Below are 20,545 nucleotides of genomic sequence, written 5' to 3'. Positions count from 1 at the left end.
ACTAAATAAATGTATGTTGTTTTGATAAGTAGGGATATAGAAAATGACACATTCATTTCAAAATTAAATATTGAGTAAAACAAGTGTTTTCTCACCAGTTGGGTCTCTGTGACTTGACGGCTGACAACAGCACAGAAGTCACCAAAGTTGGTGGCACAAGTGTTGCGTATTGCCACACCATTATGAGAACAGAGAGCTGTGAACCTGGGCACAAACATCATCTCCGTCACTTCACTGCCCAGCAGGGGTGCCATCTTGCTCATCAACTGTAACAGTAACATTAGCATTACAGCATCTATAAATACAATAAAATATAAGAATACTGGTACCCACAGACTGTATCTGATAACAACACCAAATTTACCAAAGTTGGTATTATAAATTGTGGTGTATGGTACGATTACATTGTACACATTGAGATCAGAGGCAAGTTAATCGAATGTCGATAAACATTTTATAAATGACCTTTTCTGAACTCATATAATGTGCTTATTTCATTATTATACACTACAGCTCAGATTTTGTAACCTTTGCTACACCTTTCCTGGTGTTAAATACTCAGCGAATTCCAGATGTTTTAGGTCAAACTCCAAACATTTTCAGAGAAATCGTAGAATGAGCGCAATATAATTGGATTAAAAGCAACAACTTCTACTTGTACTCCCAAGGTATAATAGTAAAGTTTAAGACAATACGCAGCAGACTCGCGGTAATGCATGTATACAAGGTGTGTTAAAAAAATAATGAAGTTTCATGGGTTTGGAGAGTCCCGACTAACAAGATTTTTTTTATTTTGTTAATACTCATACTCTAGCTCTATAATAACATTTTCAGCTGTATTTATTGTTTACTTTTGCAGTGGCAGCTGCTAAGGTTATATGTGTTTCCAAACTCAGCAATTTTCATTTGTTAAAAAAAGGATCAAAGAACTTGTATCAAATATTGTGTGAAAAATGAAATAGTGTAAACAAATGTGAGAAATGATAACAAAGGCCTATGGTGAATCTGCTATGACTAAACAAGGGTTTACAAGTGGTACAGTCAACTCCCGATTATCCGCGGGCGGGTTATCCGCTTTGCGCATTATCCGCGATCCGCGAACGATAGCCTATGTACTGTACTTACTGTATGCATATTAGTGATAAATGAATTAATAACTAAGTAATAAGTAATATGGTGGAATATTAACTACATAATGTAGCTCTACAACACGTTGAACGACTTATTGAATATTTAGAGGGCGAAGACTTCGGGACAGTTGCAGACGATCTTACATTACGTAAACTTAGATCATAAATTAGGGTTAAGTGCCATAACAAAACAAAACAGAAGAAACTTACTGATTTTTTTAAAGTAAATTAATTTTCAGTTAATGTAATATAAAATAGTTTTATTATTTAGAGTAGGGTATTTACAGAACAGTACTGTATTTTCATTCCCGTCTATGTATATTTTTAGTTAGCTATGATGTACAGTACAGTACTACTAACTTTTAAATTGTTTGTACTCGATACTGTATTAACTGTAGGCTTACGTAACGGTATACAATACCGGTACGTAATGTTAACTTTGAACTTATTCCAGCCTTTTAAATGTAATAAAAACTTAGTTATAAGTCATTAAATGTCCTACTTTGCTTATTTCGAGTTTTTCTTTACGTTTTGCGGATTATCCGCGAATCACGTTATCCGCGGCCGCCAAGCCACCCTATTCCGCGGATAATCGGGAGTTGACTGTATTAATGTTTCAAAGATGGCAGTGAAAACATTGAAGATGAAGAATGCTCAGAACTCCCCAGTATCAACAACCTATAATAACATGAGAAAAGTTGGAAGAAATGGTTATAAACGTAAGAAGAACAGAGACATCGCTGATGATATTAGCATATCACTTGACTCATGCCAATTTTTTTTATGTGTTGGTTATGAAATGTGTGGCAGCAAAATCTGTTTCAAAATTGTTGAATTTTGAACAAAAACCGGGGTGGATGGAAGTTACTCAGGAGTTACTAAATGAAGTCAACGACAATACAGAATTAAAAAAATGTGTTATAACGGGTGAAGAAACATGGGTTTATGGATATGATGTTGAAACCAAAGCTCAATCATCTCAGACAAGGCATTCTGGATCAGTAAGGCTCAAAAAGGTTCGCCAAGTACAATCAATCATGAAGGTGATGGCATAGTGCATCATGAATGTTTTCCACAGGGTCAAACGGTCCAGAAAGAGTATTGACCCTCTTTCAGGGGTAGAAGAGTTCAATGTAGACAGCAGGACACAATCCAAAAAACATCAGGGATTTGTAGCAAAACAATTCATGCTTTTGCACCATAAAAAAGCTTCAGCTTACACTCCATTGCTTGTTTGTAAATTTTTGGCTAAAAGCACTAAGATGCTACAGTATCTATATATTCTCCAAACATGGCTCCATGCTACTTGATGTTTTTTTAAAGATTCTGTGGATTCGAGATTCGACTTCTACACGTCGCTACTTTTAACTGAGATGTTTAATTTAAAAGGTCCGATTATTACTCTGTTACAGAAAAAAAATTAAAATGTTGCAATATTCACAAATAACATCCCACAAAGAAAAATTATATAATTTTTTTGAGAAATCTGAGATATCATATACTTACTTTATGGTACAAATGCTACACAGACTTCTGACTAAAGACTTATTTGGAAATAAGTTCTATTTTAACAATTAACCTAAAAATAAATCTTACAATTAACGTACATCAACCTTCTTAACAATAATAAGTACATAAGAGATATAAAAAGTGTTAAATTACCAATTGCTATTCAAATCAGCATTGCTAAATATAGTCCGGTCAATTTAGCCTGAAAAAGATAACCTTGCATTAAGGCGATAAGCCCAGAAAGCTTTGAGCTTTTTTTAATTCCCAGAAAGCTCAAAATTTACATAAATGTAAGGGCCACCATTATTATGAAATTGTGAAAAGTTCCCACCGATCCCATGTCTGCAAAAATTTTACTCAAGGTCAAAGGTTGCAAAAATGGGTTTTTAAATTTTTTTTAAACAAACACATAATAAAAATGTGTGCAATTAGCTTGCCTTCCTCCAACCACAGTTTCTGCTCACCTACATTTTTATTGTGGTATATTATCAGGTTCAGTTGTGGCTTGGTAATGAACTAGACCCAGAACAATGGGGTTGGAAGCATGTCAATAATGTATTGGAACCAACCCACACGCTTCTTCCACCTGCACCAGAAAACCTTAATTCTATTTTTTTGCAACTACAAAAAGGGGGTATAACTAAATGCGGCTGCAAAAAGTAGGCTTATTTTGTTCACTAGTGTGCACCACTTGTCAAGGCGAATCGTTGAATAAAAGTTGAATCTCAAACAGAAGAAGATTTTCACATCAATGAAGAAATAACTGATTATGTTAGTATAATTTACGTCATCTCAAGAAGATGAGGAAGAAGAAGAAAATAGAGAGAAGAAGATGGAGGGGAGAAAGAAGAAATAATTAATTACGATGATGAATAAAATATGTTTACAACCTAGTATAACAGAACTTGGCACTCAAGCTGTTCCTGATCGACAACGACCACTCTGACAAGAGTGCAACGACTGAAAAGAAGAATAACCAAACATTAATTAAATTTTACTTGAATAGACTGTGGAATAGGCCTATCGGGGAAACCATATTGAAAAAAAAAAAAAAAAAAAAAAAAAAAAAAAAAAAAAAAACGCGCTTTGTACACTACCTCATAGGTGGCGTGGAAACGTGTACATATTATAGACAATACAGCGTAAGACAATTTTTTAATTATTTTTTCTTGAAAATGGTAAGTGTTATGAAAAAAAGTGTAAGAACAGTTTTTGCAGATAATGCATGGTATACAATTTTTGTCTAACATATTTTATCAGAAAACTAACTGTTTCACTAAAAAAAAAAAAAATAAATAAATAAATAAAAATCCCTTTTTGAAACCGTTGACATTGAATAAAATTTTTTGCAGACACAGGATCGATGGGGATTTCTCATCATTTCATAAAAATGGTATCCCTAACATTCATGCAAATTTTCAGCTTTTTGGGAATTTTTGCAAGGGTCAATGTCTAAATTGACTAGACTAAATAAATGTATATTACTGTTATGTTTAAAGATCTGATAAGTTTACATGATCACTTTAAATAAGTGAAAACATGTAACCTGATTAACACTAAATTATCTTACTAGCTGATTTAAAATTAATAATCAAAATAAAATACACAACAGCTAGTTTATACTGCTAGATTGATATCCAATACAATATAATACTCTTTCTAGTGAATCATCCTAAAAATAAAAATGTATTTTTAACTTAAACAATACTACATAATCTACAGAAGTACATTGTCTTGTGTATGTAGCTGCTGTTTCAGTTGGCACTTGGCGCTCATCAAAGCTGGCTGTGATATGATTGTAACACATTTCACACCCACCTTGATGAGAGCCATGGACCTCACCTCTCCCTTCTGTGTCCGGGCTGCTGGGTTGTCAATCATGCTGCTGCTGCTGTTAACATTGAGAGAATTACCGTCACTTACGTTGAGACCATCAAGCAGAAATAAAAGAACCATCCGAAAGAAGTCCTCCCAACACCACAGTCGGTTGTTAACAATTCTACAAAGTTTTATAATCCAATCATACAGGATTTTATTTAGTTTGAGCTTAAGATATGACTGAACAGCAAACAAATATTCCCAAAATCTCTTTGATTTGAGTTTCATAATAGATCAACTCCATATTTGTTAATACACTAATAGATAATACAATGTAAAAAATAAACGTGATTTAATCACACTGATGTAAATCTCAACAACCGCCAAGTTAATTTCAATATGGCAAAGGTTTCAGCACACATAAAATGGAACGCTGCAAATTTCGTATCAGCAGAGCCATCATTATTGTTACACTAAATCTCCAGAATAAAGAGTAAACATCTAGAACGTATTACTCTTATATTGTGTGGTGGGGATGGCAGACCCATTCGACTCACCCAGTTAGAAATATATAGATCTTTTCAGGTGACCTATTTATTACAATAATGTACTATATTTTATAACTAAAACGAAAACAAGATTTGATTACTTAATCTTAATTTATTAAATTAAGAACAACATTTCATTGCAGTATTTCTAAACTGGATTGAACATATATTTTATAATAAGTAAATGTATTTTATAATATCAAATGACATGTACTAAAAACAACAGATGAATTCACTATGGCATAGACAATGGAGGATGGCATGGAGGAGGTTTGCGCTCATCAAAGCTGGCTGTGATATGAATGACATACACATAACAGCCACTTTGTGAGCGCAACACATACCTCTAGGTCACTCGATGTTCCCAAAACTTCTCTCTTCAGTGTATGTACTAACTAGATACTATATCATTGATTTAAATATAGAATTTAACAATGAATACACATTTTCTCTTTTTAATGTAGACTTTAAGTACATAAGCAGTTGTATGAGTATACAAATTTAGGTTATATCTTAAAATATTTAAAAATCTACAAAGTAAAATAATACATGTGGAATACGAGAAAATTGTTTAATTTACAATCTTATGATGGACATAAACAGTTTTCTTAATTAATAACCCTTTTGAATCCAGTGATTTATCACAAAGAATCACACCATAATAATTATGCCCAATAAGCTAATCTCAGTAAAAATGTTCTTTTTTGTAATTTTCTACAAATTTTCAAGATTATTTTTTATTTAACGTGTAATATATTTAAATTATACTCAAATAACTGTGAGAAATATTTATACTTGTAATATATTATAACAATGATTTACTTCAAAACTTATCGATATTGTATTTATGAGAGGTACAAATACAAATGAGCAACAATCAATTTTATAAATTTATGAGGGCTCCAGAAAGTACATTACGTTCTGTTCTGTAGCCAGTAGAGGTGGGATTATCACAGTGATTTTGATGTCAGGACATTTCTCCATTCAGTGGCAGTGCTAGTGAGAGGTCATGTCTCTCTTTGTTGTTTTACAATAGCAGTTTACAATGTGTGAAAATCCTGTGAGTTGTGAAGTGGCAGTCAGTAATATAATTTGTTACAAGTTAGGTTACTACAAACTTTGTGCATTACTACAAATTTGGTGTAACTACCTGGTTAAGTCTCAGGTGGTAGAATTTTATAAAGCTGGAATTTCAAAACTAGTTTACGCTATGATAAGTGCCTAAATGTGTATGTGATTATGTTGAAAAATAGTATTTTACTGTCACTTTCAAATGTATATAACACAAATTTTTTACTGTACTTTGTTTATATCATAACATAATAATCTACTTTCTGAATAGCCTTCATATATCATTAAATTGATATTGTTTTTTAAATTCAAAGTTTATTCAGCATCACTACTAAAATATTAAATAGGAATAACATTAAATGAGAAAGCACTGATGTAAAAGAAATATAAATATTTCAAAAGTATAATAAATAAAATTATACTTAGTCATCATTTAGTAGCACAAGTACAATTTTCAATAAAACAACGATTTCTGACCATTCTTATGGACATTGTGATCAAAAGAATCACTGTAAGTCAAATTTAATAATACACAGTTTAGATGCAGGTAATATATAGTAATCAATTTTGTAAATCACCTGAAATTGATCTTTTAGCATGATTGATTTATTATAGTTTTACTCTAAATATTTATTTAAAACCAACTGTTAATGATACAATTATATTATTTACATATGTTTAGGTTTGGGTTTTTATTTTCATTGCTATTGGAACTATTATTCTATAATAACATAGTTCTAAATCTTTTCCCGCCCCACAGCCCGGCTTGACACCATCTGACTACCACTTGTTCCTGCACATGAAGCAAGAGCTACTCTTTGAAACCGACGATGAAGTGAAAACTGCAGTAGAGTCATGGCTACATTCGTTGGAAGGAACCTTCTACGAAGAGGGTATAAGACAAATTGATCATCTGCTACGACAATGGTTTGAACATCAGTAGAAACAATGTTGAAAAATAGTTTTAAGATTTGGACTTTCATGTAGAAATAAAATTGTTTTGAAAGAAAGGTTTTACTTTTTTTAACAGCACTTATTTCCTGAACATGCCCCGTAATAGCGGACAGAAACTATCTTTACTTGGTCTTAAATTCAAAGAATGCAAGGATGTTTTCATTTTTTATTGTTCAGTCTCCATTGGCAGCATAGCTCTCACCTGACTTGTCTTTTTGCTCCATTGAGTTCTTGGTACTTTTCTACATTCCAACAACAGGCTTATTCTTTTATCTGTGGGGATTCACATCCCTTTACTAAAATCCTTTTATAGATCTTATTCAGTCTACGGACAAAAAAGTGCTTTCGAAGGGGATTTATAAGAGGATATAAATTAGAAGAGTTTTGAGTCAAGAATGTGCTTAATAATGAATTTAGCAAAAGGTTGTTTCAAAAATATTCTCTTCCAATCGCTTGGTATTGCTAGAAAAGTGGGTTATAAACAGAACTGTTAGAACTTCACGCATCGCAGTCGAAAGACTTGTCTCGTTTGAGGAAAACAACCGGAGCATTCTCTAGCCAAATGCACAACCAGATCCCTTAGAAAAAGCATATTTTCAAAAAGGATTATTAGTTTCTCTAAATCAGCTTACGTGTCTACAATTAAATATACTCATCGTTTTTAGGCTTAATGAGATAAAAGGTCGCATGCACCACTGGCAGTCCTCCAAACACCTTTATCTGCGGGGGGGGGGGGGGGGGGCATGATGATGCAATCTCCATTGAGTAAAACAGAAAATCTACCAATATGGATGATATAATTAAGAGTTCCTTAAACTATAGCTCTTAATCCTATTCAAAACTATGTTACATAGAAGCGAACTGGCAAATTCTTTCAAGATATCTAAAATATTGTGTTGAAGTCAGGGAAAGAACCATGACATCTTGCTTGAAAAGGATGCTGTAGAGTAGAATTTCGACTGATGTCGATTGTGGCATTCCTGTTAAACAAGCAGTCTTCATACCTGGCCATAGTTGCTGTCATTACCATCTTTTAATGATTACCTTGGAAGCTAAAGCCGAAAACTTTCTGCCTTGGCTCTGGTATATGCCACTGTTAAATATTGTCCTTTCATTTAGCTGAACAGTGCTCATGTACGCGAGGGTAGATATACAGCTTAATTGTCACGAGGACAATGTAAGTGGCACCCTCAAGGTAAATTTCCTTCCCTGACTCTTACTGCTGTGAAATATAGGTAGCGACACCAGAGGTTCAGCCTAAAAAGGCACTATTCAAGCAGTATATAAAAAACATCTCTCCAACAGCTAATCATTATGCAGGATTTCCCAGTTAGTTGAAAATATTTCTGTGTGACAGACCAGCTTGAGAACTTCAAATAAAAGTTTTAAGGGTTAAATAATTACTTCATTTTAAAACTAACATAATTTGTTACTTATGTAATGTATTTACAGACTTTCATGTGTAAGTACCACAGCTGCAAGTAAAACTTTTACAAAATTAGGAAATTTATCTTAAAATGTTAATTCACAAAGTACAGCAAAATCATGTCATACCAATCAGTAATTTTTTGTTGTACACAAATTAACAAAGCAGACTCATAACAATGCATGTACATAAATACAGAACTGCGAGCAAAATGTTGTTTACTGAACTATAATTATCTGTTAGTTAGGTTATTCATTTACGGGTGTTCATACCCAACATACAACAACAAAATCACGTGTTCACAAATGCTAATTAGCATTTGTCCAAGAATATACACAGCAGATGCGGCGATGCAAAAACCTAAGTATAAAATATGCTAATTGCAAACAAAATATAATTTTCAAAACTCAATTTGTTAATACAATTAACTATTCCTGATTTTCCAAACACAAATCACAACAAAGACGTTTTCAACGAACAGTACCAGTACTGTAGAACAGCTGATAATAACGCAGTGAGATTCAGTGAATTGAAAAAACGAATCTTATTAAAGAATTCTTGAACCCGAATGAGTATTTTTTGAAGATTTGGTAGACAGATATCTAGCTTCGAAACATTACTTAGTTATAATCATTATGCCATAAAAACTTAAATTGAAAAAGAAAATTTCTTTGGCTTAAAAAGCTCAATCAGAGAATTTTCGGTTTTCTCATTATAACCAGTGACTTATCTGGGATTTATGATCGGCAAATACCCTAATGTACCTTAAATATGCCTACTTTTGTTTCTAAACCACATAGAGCCCCGTCATTTATTAGATCGTAAGTGTGTTAAACTGGAAAGCTAAGTGCTTTATCTTTGAAGATTCATCCACACATACACATATATATAAAATAGTTAAACTATTACTGAAATTACTAGAGCCATTCAATAAGATATCTTGCAGTGCTATAGAGGAATTTGAGTAATCCCATGGGTACTTATAAAATTCTTCCACTCTTTGATTTCACAGTCCTAATACACTGTTCTTTAAAATTAAATCTAAAATGAATCAGGAGATTGAAATATCTTTCAGTGACTATTTCCTATTTCTGTATTGTTTAGTATGTGATTTAAAAAGAATAAGCACATAGCAGCCCTGTTTTTACCACAAAATTGTGTACGAAGCTACATATAAATATATATATATATATATATTTAAAAACAGGGCCCATGGGCTTATTCTATATAAATATAAGTGATTTACAATAATAGCGCAATAACACAATAGTAAACACATGTGAGTGGTACAAACAGGTTGAGGAAACCACCAATTAGAAAGTAGTGCAAAATCGTCATACTAACCAGCTGATGACCACTCTCAAGAGCTGTGTAAAAACATTTGTTTGTAATTGTGTGAGTAGTGGATGTATTCATTATAACTTAAGTTATTGTGATAAGTTATATTGTCCATATATTGGGTTAATAGCTTAAAGAAGATTCTGCGAGTATAGCTATGATTGGTTGAGAGCACACACACTGTCACGTTTTCTGCTAATGGCAGGACATAGATAAGTGCACCAGTATTAAAAGCCAGTCTCACTATTGTTGATTTCAGTGCTTGTACTATGACTATAATTATACAAAATCCCTTGCAAATCGACCAAGATAGGCTTTTCAGTATAGAAGTTAAGACAATATAGCCATTACAGCTACACAATATTAAGCTCTTAACAAAGCATTCTTAATGTAATTTATACTATTGCTTACTTTTTTTATACTTGAGGTTTTTATGTTTGTATTTATATTAACAATTCAACCAACAGAATAATAAAATTAGCAATATTAGACATTTAAAACAATTAGTATCAGTTTTCAATATTCAGTATTCAAAATACTGTCCGCATCTGACTTGTTTGCGCGCGCGCGGGGTGAGGGTGAGGACTCCCCTCCACAGACAATACGTCACCGTTGTCCCGGCAACGGCGCTACTAGTCACCTCCGCACATTCGCCCGCGAATACCTTGTAGTAGAGAGTTGTGATTTCACCAGTGCACCTCAAATTTGTATTATTACGTTTTAATGTATAACATAGTGTAAATTCATTAGGTGAAAGGAAGTTTAATTTAATATAGTGTATATTTGTGAGTTTTTAGCTTTTCAAAATAGCTCCGGTTCGCAAGAAGGGACAGACAATTCACAGTGAGGTAAGGGATGTTATAAGGCGAGTTATTCAAAAGTGTGATGAAGAATCAAATACTCTCCAACATAGACTGAAGCAGAGTAATATCCGGGTAGCTAATTACACGGTATATCAGTGCGAAGTGTAACATCTATAAGGAAAGAAGGTGTCGAAGCCGGTAATGAAGCCTTAAGTACTCCTGGGAAAAAAAGACCATATTCAGAGGAAAAGAATTTCACATCGATGAATTTGACCAGAGAGTGATTCGTGATACCATTAATGATTTTTATATTGTACAAAAGAAAGTGCCAACGGTACATAAATTATTAACGGCAATTAAAGAAAAGATTAACTTTCCTTGGGGAGTACACACTTTACGACGCTTACTTCATACCATGGGGTTTAAGTGGAAGAGATGTGGAAAAATCAGGAACGTTTTAATATAACGGCCTGATATAGTAAACTGGCGTGCTCGTTATTTGCGAGAGATACAAAAGTGTAGACACGAGAGTAAAGTTATTGTGTACCTAGACGAGACGTGGGTGGACAACAATTTAACTTTTGGAAAATGTTTGAGTGGTCCTGGTGTTCCTGGCGTCTTGACAAACACGAGTTCATCTAATAGACTAATAGTGGTTAGTGCCGGCACGAAAGATGGATTTCTTCATGACTGCAATTTAATTTTCAAAGCTGGCAGAGCTACCGGTGATTACTAGTGATGCGCGATTACGAGATGTTACAATCGAAACGTTTCGATTGTTTGGACCTCTCGAGACATTTCGATTGTGATTCCCTTAACGAGAGGTTCTTACCGAGAGGTTTTTGCCGAGATGTTCCTAGCGATTGTTTTCATTGCGACACAACATCTCTTCTCGTACCGGGCAATCGAAGTGTTTGACGAAACGATAAAACCAAATGTTTGATGCCATCAAACATCACTTTGTTTTTGCGATACACCATAAACGCTTGACGAGAGGTTCCTACCGAGAGGTTTCTAGCGATTGTTTCGTTTACGTGTACGATCTATTCTATTCTTTTATTAGGGAATCGAAATTCTAAGTGAGATATGTTTGCCGATCGACAGAAGGATTTAACTGAAATATAAATTAATTTAGTTACTTTTGACGTGACGTCTTAAATTAGGTTGCGGCTCGGAGTCACTCATGAAAAGGTGTAACGCCCGGTAACGTTACGATGCCCATCCAGTGGGTCCGCCGCACGGGATAAAGCAGATAACTGTGGGTCCGCCGCACGGGATAAAGCAGATAACTATGTTTATTCGTGAAAATGTGGAGTGCTTAGATTCGTCATTTACAACAACTACAACAATAAAGGTAAATAATTGTACACCGATATTTCATTATCGTAAACTATGATTGATTGATTAATTGTTAGATTGACACAAAAGTTGAGAAACTGAGTTTATAGGTTATGTCATACTATTGACAAATGTTGATAGTGTTATGTAAATTATTAGTTTAAATCACTCTGCAATCAATCGTAATTCAGTCGATTGAGAAGAAACAGCGCGTATTGCTAGTCAAACATTTAAAATAACAAATTATAACCTCTAACCTGTCATAACAGTGCGACCAAACAAACGAACTAAACCGACCAATCACCATGCGCGGAGTTAGAATTTAACTGTGTTTAGCAAGAATTTCAAATTCCAATTTTAGTAAATGTTTTATTCAACTTTACCATTTACAATAACAAATTTTAATTAATTTCAAATTATGTACAATGTTTTAGTAAACAAAATATATTTCTATAGTTAAAATTTGTGCAATTCTTATTTTCATTCAATTCCTTGTTCCTATTGTGCAATTTAATAATATTCATATCAATAAATATTCTACCGAGAAAAAGACGTTGTCATGTAAAATCTTCGCCCGTAAAACCGACTTTACAGGCAACCATAATTTTTTTTTACTGACTTGAATTCCGAGTTGTTTTAATGAATTACTATATTAGTAGCTACATTTAACATTATACTACATTAAACGCTTATTCACGTTACAATAATGACGTATGAACAGTAAAACATTCAAAAAATAACATTGTACAAAATAAAAACATTTAATTTTTTAAATTAATAACCAAGATAAGCTATTTATTATAATTTAAGATAATATACTCAATCTTAATGCTTGAAGAATTATAATTTACATTTTGACTAAACACTATAAAGTAAACTACTGGAATGTCTGGAATGGAGAGGAGAGTGGTGCAAACCAATATATTATGGAACGGAAGTATGAAAAACAGGTTGCGACAGGCTCGTGAAAAGTAAACAATAACGAATTGGCTTAACAAATGCAACAATCGAGAGAAACCTTTCGATTGTAAAGACCTCTCGCTAAGCAGTCGAAACAATCGTTAAGCAGAACCTCTCGAGAAGGAACATTTCGATTGTAATAACCTCTCGCAATCGCGCATCACTAGTGATTACCATGGTCAAATGAATGGCGTTAATTTTGAACGATGGGTTCACGAAAAACTATTGCCACATCTTCCAAAAAACAGCGTAGTTGTCCTTGATAATGCACCATATCACTGCCTTCAGGACAATAAACCTCCTTCTAAATATGCAGTTAAAAATGACATGGTTGAATGGTTAATTAAAAATAATATAGCTTGTTCCACGACTATGAAAAAATTTGAACTGTACGATTTAATAGTGCAACACAAACCTCCACAAAAGATTTTCCGTGTAGATTCTTTACTAAAGGCACATGGACATTTAGTAATCCGTTTACCACCTTATATGTGCGAGCTAAATCCTATAGAGTTAGCCTGGGCTACCATGAAACGGGAAATTAAAAATCACAATATCAAAGGTGATTTATGTTTAACAAAACTTGAGGACGTGACAACACATGCTATGAACTGTTACCAAAATAGACTGGGAAGGTTTTACAAATCACACCGTAAAACTAGAGCAGGACTTCTGGATAAAGGATGGATTAATAGAAGACGTCATTGACCACTTCGTTATTGAACTTGGTGGCGTGGACTCCAGTGAAAGTGACGACCCACTGACCCCCGATGACGACGACCAGAGTTCTTCTGAATCAGATCTCGCATGTCCACTCGACTAAGGTTAGAAAACAAAACGTATTTTGTGTCATATGTTTAAAAATATACGGACTTTTTATTATAATACGTATGGTTTCAAGTCCCAACATTTTTCAAGATAATAAGTAAAACAACTTCATGTTGCTATGGTTTGAATAATAATTTATAATTTAAATAACTTTACAGTTTTAGGATAAGAGTAAACAATGTTATAGCTCATGTAAAAAAAGTCATTATACCATAAATATAGAATTACTTAAATACACCAATTTCCTGGCGTTATAATGTGACAAGGCAAATAACTAATAGTTTTAGGCCGGGTAGTAGTGTGGGAAGTGACAGCTGGTCGACAGCCTCAGCCAATGGCAGGTGCATTCCTTAAGCTCGCAAACAAGTCAGATGCGGACAGTACTTGCTTTAATAGTTTTGCAGAAAATTAAATAATACAACATAATTTTGCTAATTGATGGTGTAAATTTAGTTAATATACAGTGGCATTATAAAACTAATTTTGGTAAAAGTTATCAGCAACAAAAAATATTCATTCAATTGTTGTTTTGATGTGAGAATCTGAAGATTGACCAAACAATATAATCATTTACACAAATCAAACCTTCCAGCCATTAAGTTTTTATAAATTAACAAACAAAAACATTTACAAGGGTCATTCAATAAGTAATGAGACAAATTACTACTACTCAAAACCGGCTGAATTAATCCATATGAAACTATCAGGACATAAATTTGGCAACCCTATGTTCAATTATATTTTGTAAATACAGGTACAAATTTACTCAGTTCACAATACTGTCCGCTTAAGATTTGCACCATGGAATAGCAACGTGCCGGGATTTGATTTTTGGTCGTGGAAGGTTGTAAAATCCACAAAAGAATGTTATCAATTTAATGTTTACAAATAAGTATGACAGTTTAAAGTGTCCGTACAAGTTTCTGACAAGCAATGCAGTAGATGACCAGTTGGGATTTCCTCTCTCCACCTCAGAAACGTTAATTCTGGACAATGAGCATATCAACGTTGAACTGATATGTTTAAAAATAAATGCGAGTGTTAGAAGTTTATAAAATTACTCACAAGTTGCAATACAAGAAAACCTGTGCGAGATGGATGCCTAGACAACTCACGGACGCTCACAAGAAACCCGGCTTCAAATCAGTAAACAGTTAAAAAATCAATATTCGACTGAAAGAGAAGGTTTATTGAAAAGAAATGTAATTTGTGATGAAACATGGATCCACCAATATGAGCCAGAATCAAAACAAAGGAGCCCTAAGTGAAAGCATACTTCTTCCGCTCACAGAAAATTCAAGACCCAGCCATCTACCAGTAAAGTTATATGCTTACAATATTCTGGGATTTTCAGAGGCCAAATTTGTGATTTTCTTGAATATCAAAGAATAATCAACAACCAGTACTACAGTGACATGCTAGCTGGAAAACTTTCTAAGACCTGCCATTTGAACGAAAAGTTGCGAGCTCTTGCCTGAAGGCGTATTTTGCTTCATGACAACGCCCGTCTACATACAGCACAGCTGACAAAAGAAAGACTCCACAAACTGGGCTCGAAGATACTTCCACATCTTACAGCCCTGACCTAGTACCAGCATGAAGATGGGATAGGTGTATAAGTTATGTACTGATTGAATAAACTGCTTTTGAGCACTAGCAATTAGTCTGGTTACTTATTAAATGATCCTTGTATATCACTGTTAACTCCTGATGAACAATTTTGATTCATTAAGGTTATAAATATGACACTATTACTTCTCAATTGGCTACCAAGAAGTTAATCACAAGATAGTTTAACTTTACTTATTTAAAAAAAAAATTCCTTTTGCTTTGCTCACCTACATTATAAATAATAAATACAATATAAATAAGGAAAACACTGAAATGAGATTTTTTTTTGTTCTAAATTAATTTAATAAATATACTTGGTAAGATATAATGAAAAAGGGCTTGGTTTGGTTCGTATAATACAGATTTCTTAGTTTATGTGAACTGTGCCCATTCCATAATTTTATCAGAACTATTTTTAATGCGTTAAAGGTTGGAATAATTTTGACAAGGATTGAGATTTCTAAAATTGTTATTTACTACAAACACAACCATACATTTTCACATATTTTTAGTTGACTTTATAACTATAAAGTCAACTAAAAATAAAAAAAAAACATTTGATCAATTAACTGAAAAAGTTTGGTTTCTTATTATTCTACTTTGGAAGATTTATTTATTTAATTATTGAAAAAGCCAAATCCTTAAACTGCAAGAAACGAGAAACATTATTTTACTAATGATATCATGCAATATACTGTAATTTTTTGATTCGTAGAAATATTATTGGTGTGGTCCTTATTCTTAACTTTGAATTTGTTTTGAAAAATTGTGTATGCAATGTTTATTTTATTTTAAGTAAAGCTGGCAAAATAGATTTTAAAAATAAACTGAATCTCTTGCAATTAAATGAGCCATTTATTCTCTCGTGCTCATAAGCGTACACACTTAAAACTTAAAATATAATACACTTCCTCGTCAACATGGTTGTGACATGTTCGTGTCCTCTTGAGCCGACGATCCATGTAACTGGACTCGTCAAAAATGGCTGTGATATGAGTCATTCACAACATTTCACAACCATTTTGACGGGCCAATTACATATACCCCTCTTCTTATCTGGACTTCAACAAACCTGAAAGATGATCCTCCTCATTTCAAAGCTATAAAAAGAATTCATGATTCTTGTCTTAATTATTAACTAATCACCATTTCCTTCCTCAAGAAATGTTTATCATCTATTGTGTATAAACTGAAATTCATCATTACATATTATTTCTTATTTCAAAACAAACAAAATGAAAAACTGACATGATACTACATAAAAATATTATTATTATTTATTACTATCAGTTAAGTTCGGCTTCGCATGCAACTTCAAACTGAAAAACTAGGATATAGAAGGCATATTTCTTTTGAATGTTGTTATTAATCTTCTGAGATAAATGATAGTCACTGAAACATATTCCAAACTCATTATCCATTTAAGATTTAAATTTTAAAACAATCTTTATATGTACCTGTGAAATAACTCTAATTTCTCATATTCCAAACTCATGATCCATTTAAGATTTAAATTTGAAAACAATCTTTATATGTACCTGTGAAATAACTCTAATTTCTCTCCAATATTCAATTCAATGATTTTTTTATACAATTGAACTAAATTAGCGCAGTGTGGACAGGAGTCACATAGTCGAAAGTTGTTAGCTTTCAGATAACGCACATACAATGTTAATAATGACAGGGCTCATGTAAATTTGAAACAGAAGTAGGCATATTTTATGTAAGTATATTATTACAGTGTACATGGTTAAGAGCTTCAGATATTGAGCGAAGTTGTGTATGGTTTTTACTTCAAGCTTTGCATGTGTATGATCACTTCTAGATCGACTTTTTATTATATTTCCGATTCCATAATTGAGCTTGCTTTGTTTCCCAAATAAGAAAATACGCACACAGTTCTAAGAACCATAATTCGGTCAAAAAACAACCAAGGTGGGTTTTATATTATTCTTTATATTTGTAGCCAACATAGGATAGTAATTTTAATATCTGCACTGGCATAGTTATATTACTGTAACTAAATTTTACAGTTAAAGGTGTATTTTTCTATTAAACATTTAAACTGCATTGTCTGAATAGTAACGTCTGTGCTTAACAGTGATTGCAGAAACAGTTGAAATAAAATGTGTTACTTTTAAGCTTGCTACTCTATGCTTTCACAGTATCGGTTTTTAATTTTTTTAAAAATATAATTTAATTATAAACCTATGTGTTGTATATCATTTTTTTTCACGAGGAAATTTACTTTTTAGTAATGAAAATGAAAACCCAAAAAAAAAAAATTATCACTCTTTTACTAAGTTTATTTTTTTTTTTTAATAAAAAAAATTTATGTAAAGTGGTGAGGGTGCACCTATAAAAGACATATTGTGTGAAAAACAATATATTTCCAAAATACCCAAAATGCTGAAAATGTTATATAGTTTTAGAAAATGTATAGTTTACTACATTTTTTTTATCAAAACAATTATGAAATACTCTAAACTGAAGAAAATACAAAACGGCTAAATTCATTGCTATGGCTACGACTGTGTTATAAAATTCATCAAAACCTTATTTATTACTCGAAAAATTCATAAAATACTCTAAAATATAGAACAAAACATGCTCTAGAAAATAAAAATATTAAATATGAAAATAAATAAAGAAGCTTTATATCATGATCATCGCATATGAAAATGATCCTAAAGCTAACTAAAACGATCACAACACTGCACATAGCCTAGATTACAATGGCTCACTAATATCTTTTTTTCACATATATTTCTTCATAACATCATAAAACACAATCTACGAGAATTTATACGCATAAATAAACAAACTTATTACATAAAAACACTTATTTCATGTAATAAACTTACGTTTTAGATGGACAAGAATAACGCGACCGGGTACCAATACAACAACAACGGCAGACTGTTTACAAACAACTCATTTTCAATAGTCGTAGTTATATCGTGGCTGCTAACAAAACAAAACTAAATACATCGATCAAATCAGCAACTATTTCTGATTCCAGTGGTATATGAATCATGGCAGTTTAGTTTGTGTATTGATTATAACAAATGTCAAACGGGCACGTGTCAAATCAACTGATTTTCAGGCGACTGCCACTACAGAAACATTAATTTCGACTGATAATCAGGCGACTGCCAGTTGTAGAGTTAAGTAATGTTAACTTATAATTGTTTTGTCACATTATATATGTTTACAAAGAACAGCTGATTACATTTTAGCAGCCTCTTTCACTTAATAACATGTTTGCTGCTATTAATTTTTTATGGTTATTTCCACAACTTTTAGAGGTCAGTGGGGCAGAATCCTGTGAACTTTTGATATTTTAATACTTATTATCCTATTCCGACGAAGACAAATCCACAAATACACACACACACACACACACACACACACACACACACACATTAAATTAGATTTATGATATAATCTCTTCATTTATAATAAAAAAAGTATACCAATCTCCAGAATAATACGGTCAAAACGGATATATATATATATATATATATATATATATATATATATATATATATATATATATATATATATACATACATACGAGTATATGTTTGGCTGAGATTTATAGACAATATTTTTATGATATGGGAACATAGTTATTTTTTATTGGAAACACTGAAATACATTTTCGCTTTTAAAATTTATGTTTTTGGACATAGATATTTTTTTACAACATGGTCACCTAAAAACAAAAACTCATATAAAGGAAACTAATACCATGCGATACTAGCACTAACAATTGCCAGCCAGTTCACATTAAAAAGTCCATATCAAAAAGCTTATTCACACAACTCGGATTATCATAATTGTACATAAAAATTATCTCAAGCATTTACTGTTAGGAAATATCCTGCAAATGTTATTGAAAATCAAATTCACAAACCTAAAAATTCACAGCAACATCACCTGAAACAATTATACACAAAACCAACAACATGTTAAAAAACTGTTTACAACATTTTAGAATATCTCCCCTGACACACAACCCGTTTTCAAAACCTCCTAAAATTATATTTAGCAAAGCCCCTAATTGGAAGAACCTTCCGGTATGACCTAAGTTATTGCCTAACAAAGTTCCAGTGCTAATAAAAATGTTTTAGACTCTCATTCTTACGAAGACAAATGTGTTACATATAAAATTCTAAATCAAATTTCAAAAAACATTAACTTTAAATGTAAGAATGTAATATATCAGTTGTGCAAATTTAGTCCCAAGGATTATCGGTTTAACTACAAATCCCTTATATATTAGGATGAATAAACATCGGTCTTCATCCAACAGGCAAGACGAAACATTAATTTCACAAAATGCATGGGTTTACAACGAAACATTATTGCTACTCATTAAAAGGGAATTGTAAAATACCAGAGGATTCTTCCAAACTTCAATTAGATAATTTAGAACTAGGATATCAATTGGTCTCGCTAAATCGAAATTACCTTTTGGTCTAAATAAGTGATGAGCTTTTCATAATTCTCAATTACGCAAAACAAAATATAATTAAAATGAATTCCATATACTTGTTCTAAATTTGTATAACAAATCTACATTTAAAAAACTACAAATATTGTTTAATTTTAATGTTAATTTTCACATGAGAACACATTTGTTAATAGTTTGCATTATTAAGGCAATTTGCAGAAAATGTTTTATAGTCTACCAAGCAGTATACAATTACAGAAAAAATTGAATTTAAATTAATATTAGGATAATTCAACTGACACAAAAAATTATGTTTACTTTTTATTTCTTGGTTATATTAAGTCGAAGTATTAAAGAATTGTGAAGAAGTCTTTACCTTTCTTATATATATATATATATATATATATAAAAAACAGTTTTGTCAATTTATAAATATAGATGCAAAATAGTTTAGTGGAAAAAATTTTAGTTTGCTGATTCATTCCACAAAAAAAAATAATTAAAAAAACAGCTGTAATGAAACAAGTTTTGCTCCATAAAAACAATGTTAAACCTCATGCATTTTTTAAACAATTATTTTTTTATTGTGTTGGTTATTAGTTTTTGAATATTCAAACAATGAAATACAAAAGTGACTTTTTATGAATGACCTATAAAAATATTAAGAAAAGCTAAAAGCGCTTGAGTGCATATTAAGGGTACCTTTAAAATTAGACACCCTCTATAATTATACGACTAAATAAAAGGTTGTG

At 32.1% G+C, this 20,545-nt stretch overlaps 1 protein-coding gene across 1 annotated transcript in view; it reads right to left on the bottom strand.

Annotated features, from left to right (window-relative positions):
- Positions 1–20,545, bottom strand: part of LOC124375022 (serine/threonine-protein phosphatase 4 regulatory subunit 1-like) — a 174,863-nt gene that overhangs the window by 21,698 nt on the left and 132,620 nt on the right. Inside the window, exon 5 of the mRNA XM_046833179.1 lies at positions 96–266. Coding sequence (XP_046689135.1) covers positions 96–266 — 171 coding nt within the window. The remainder of the gene's footprint in view (positions 1–95; positions 267–20,545) is intronic.

This window comes from Homalodisca vitripennis, chromosome 1, assembly GCF_021130785.1.
Source record: "Homalodisca vitripennis isolate AUS2020 chromosome 1, UT_GWSS_2.1, whole genome shotgun sequence".
Lineage (NCBI taxonomy): Eukaryota > Metazoa > Arthropoda > Insecta > Hemiptera > Cicadellidae > Homalodisca > Homalodisca vitripennis.
This window is presented reverse-complemented; position numbering and strand designations above follow the sequence as displayed.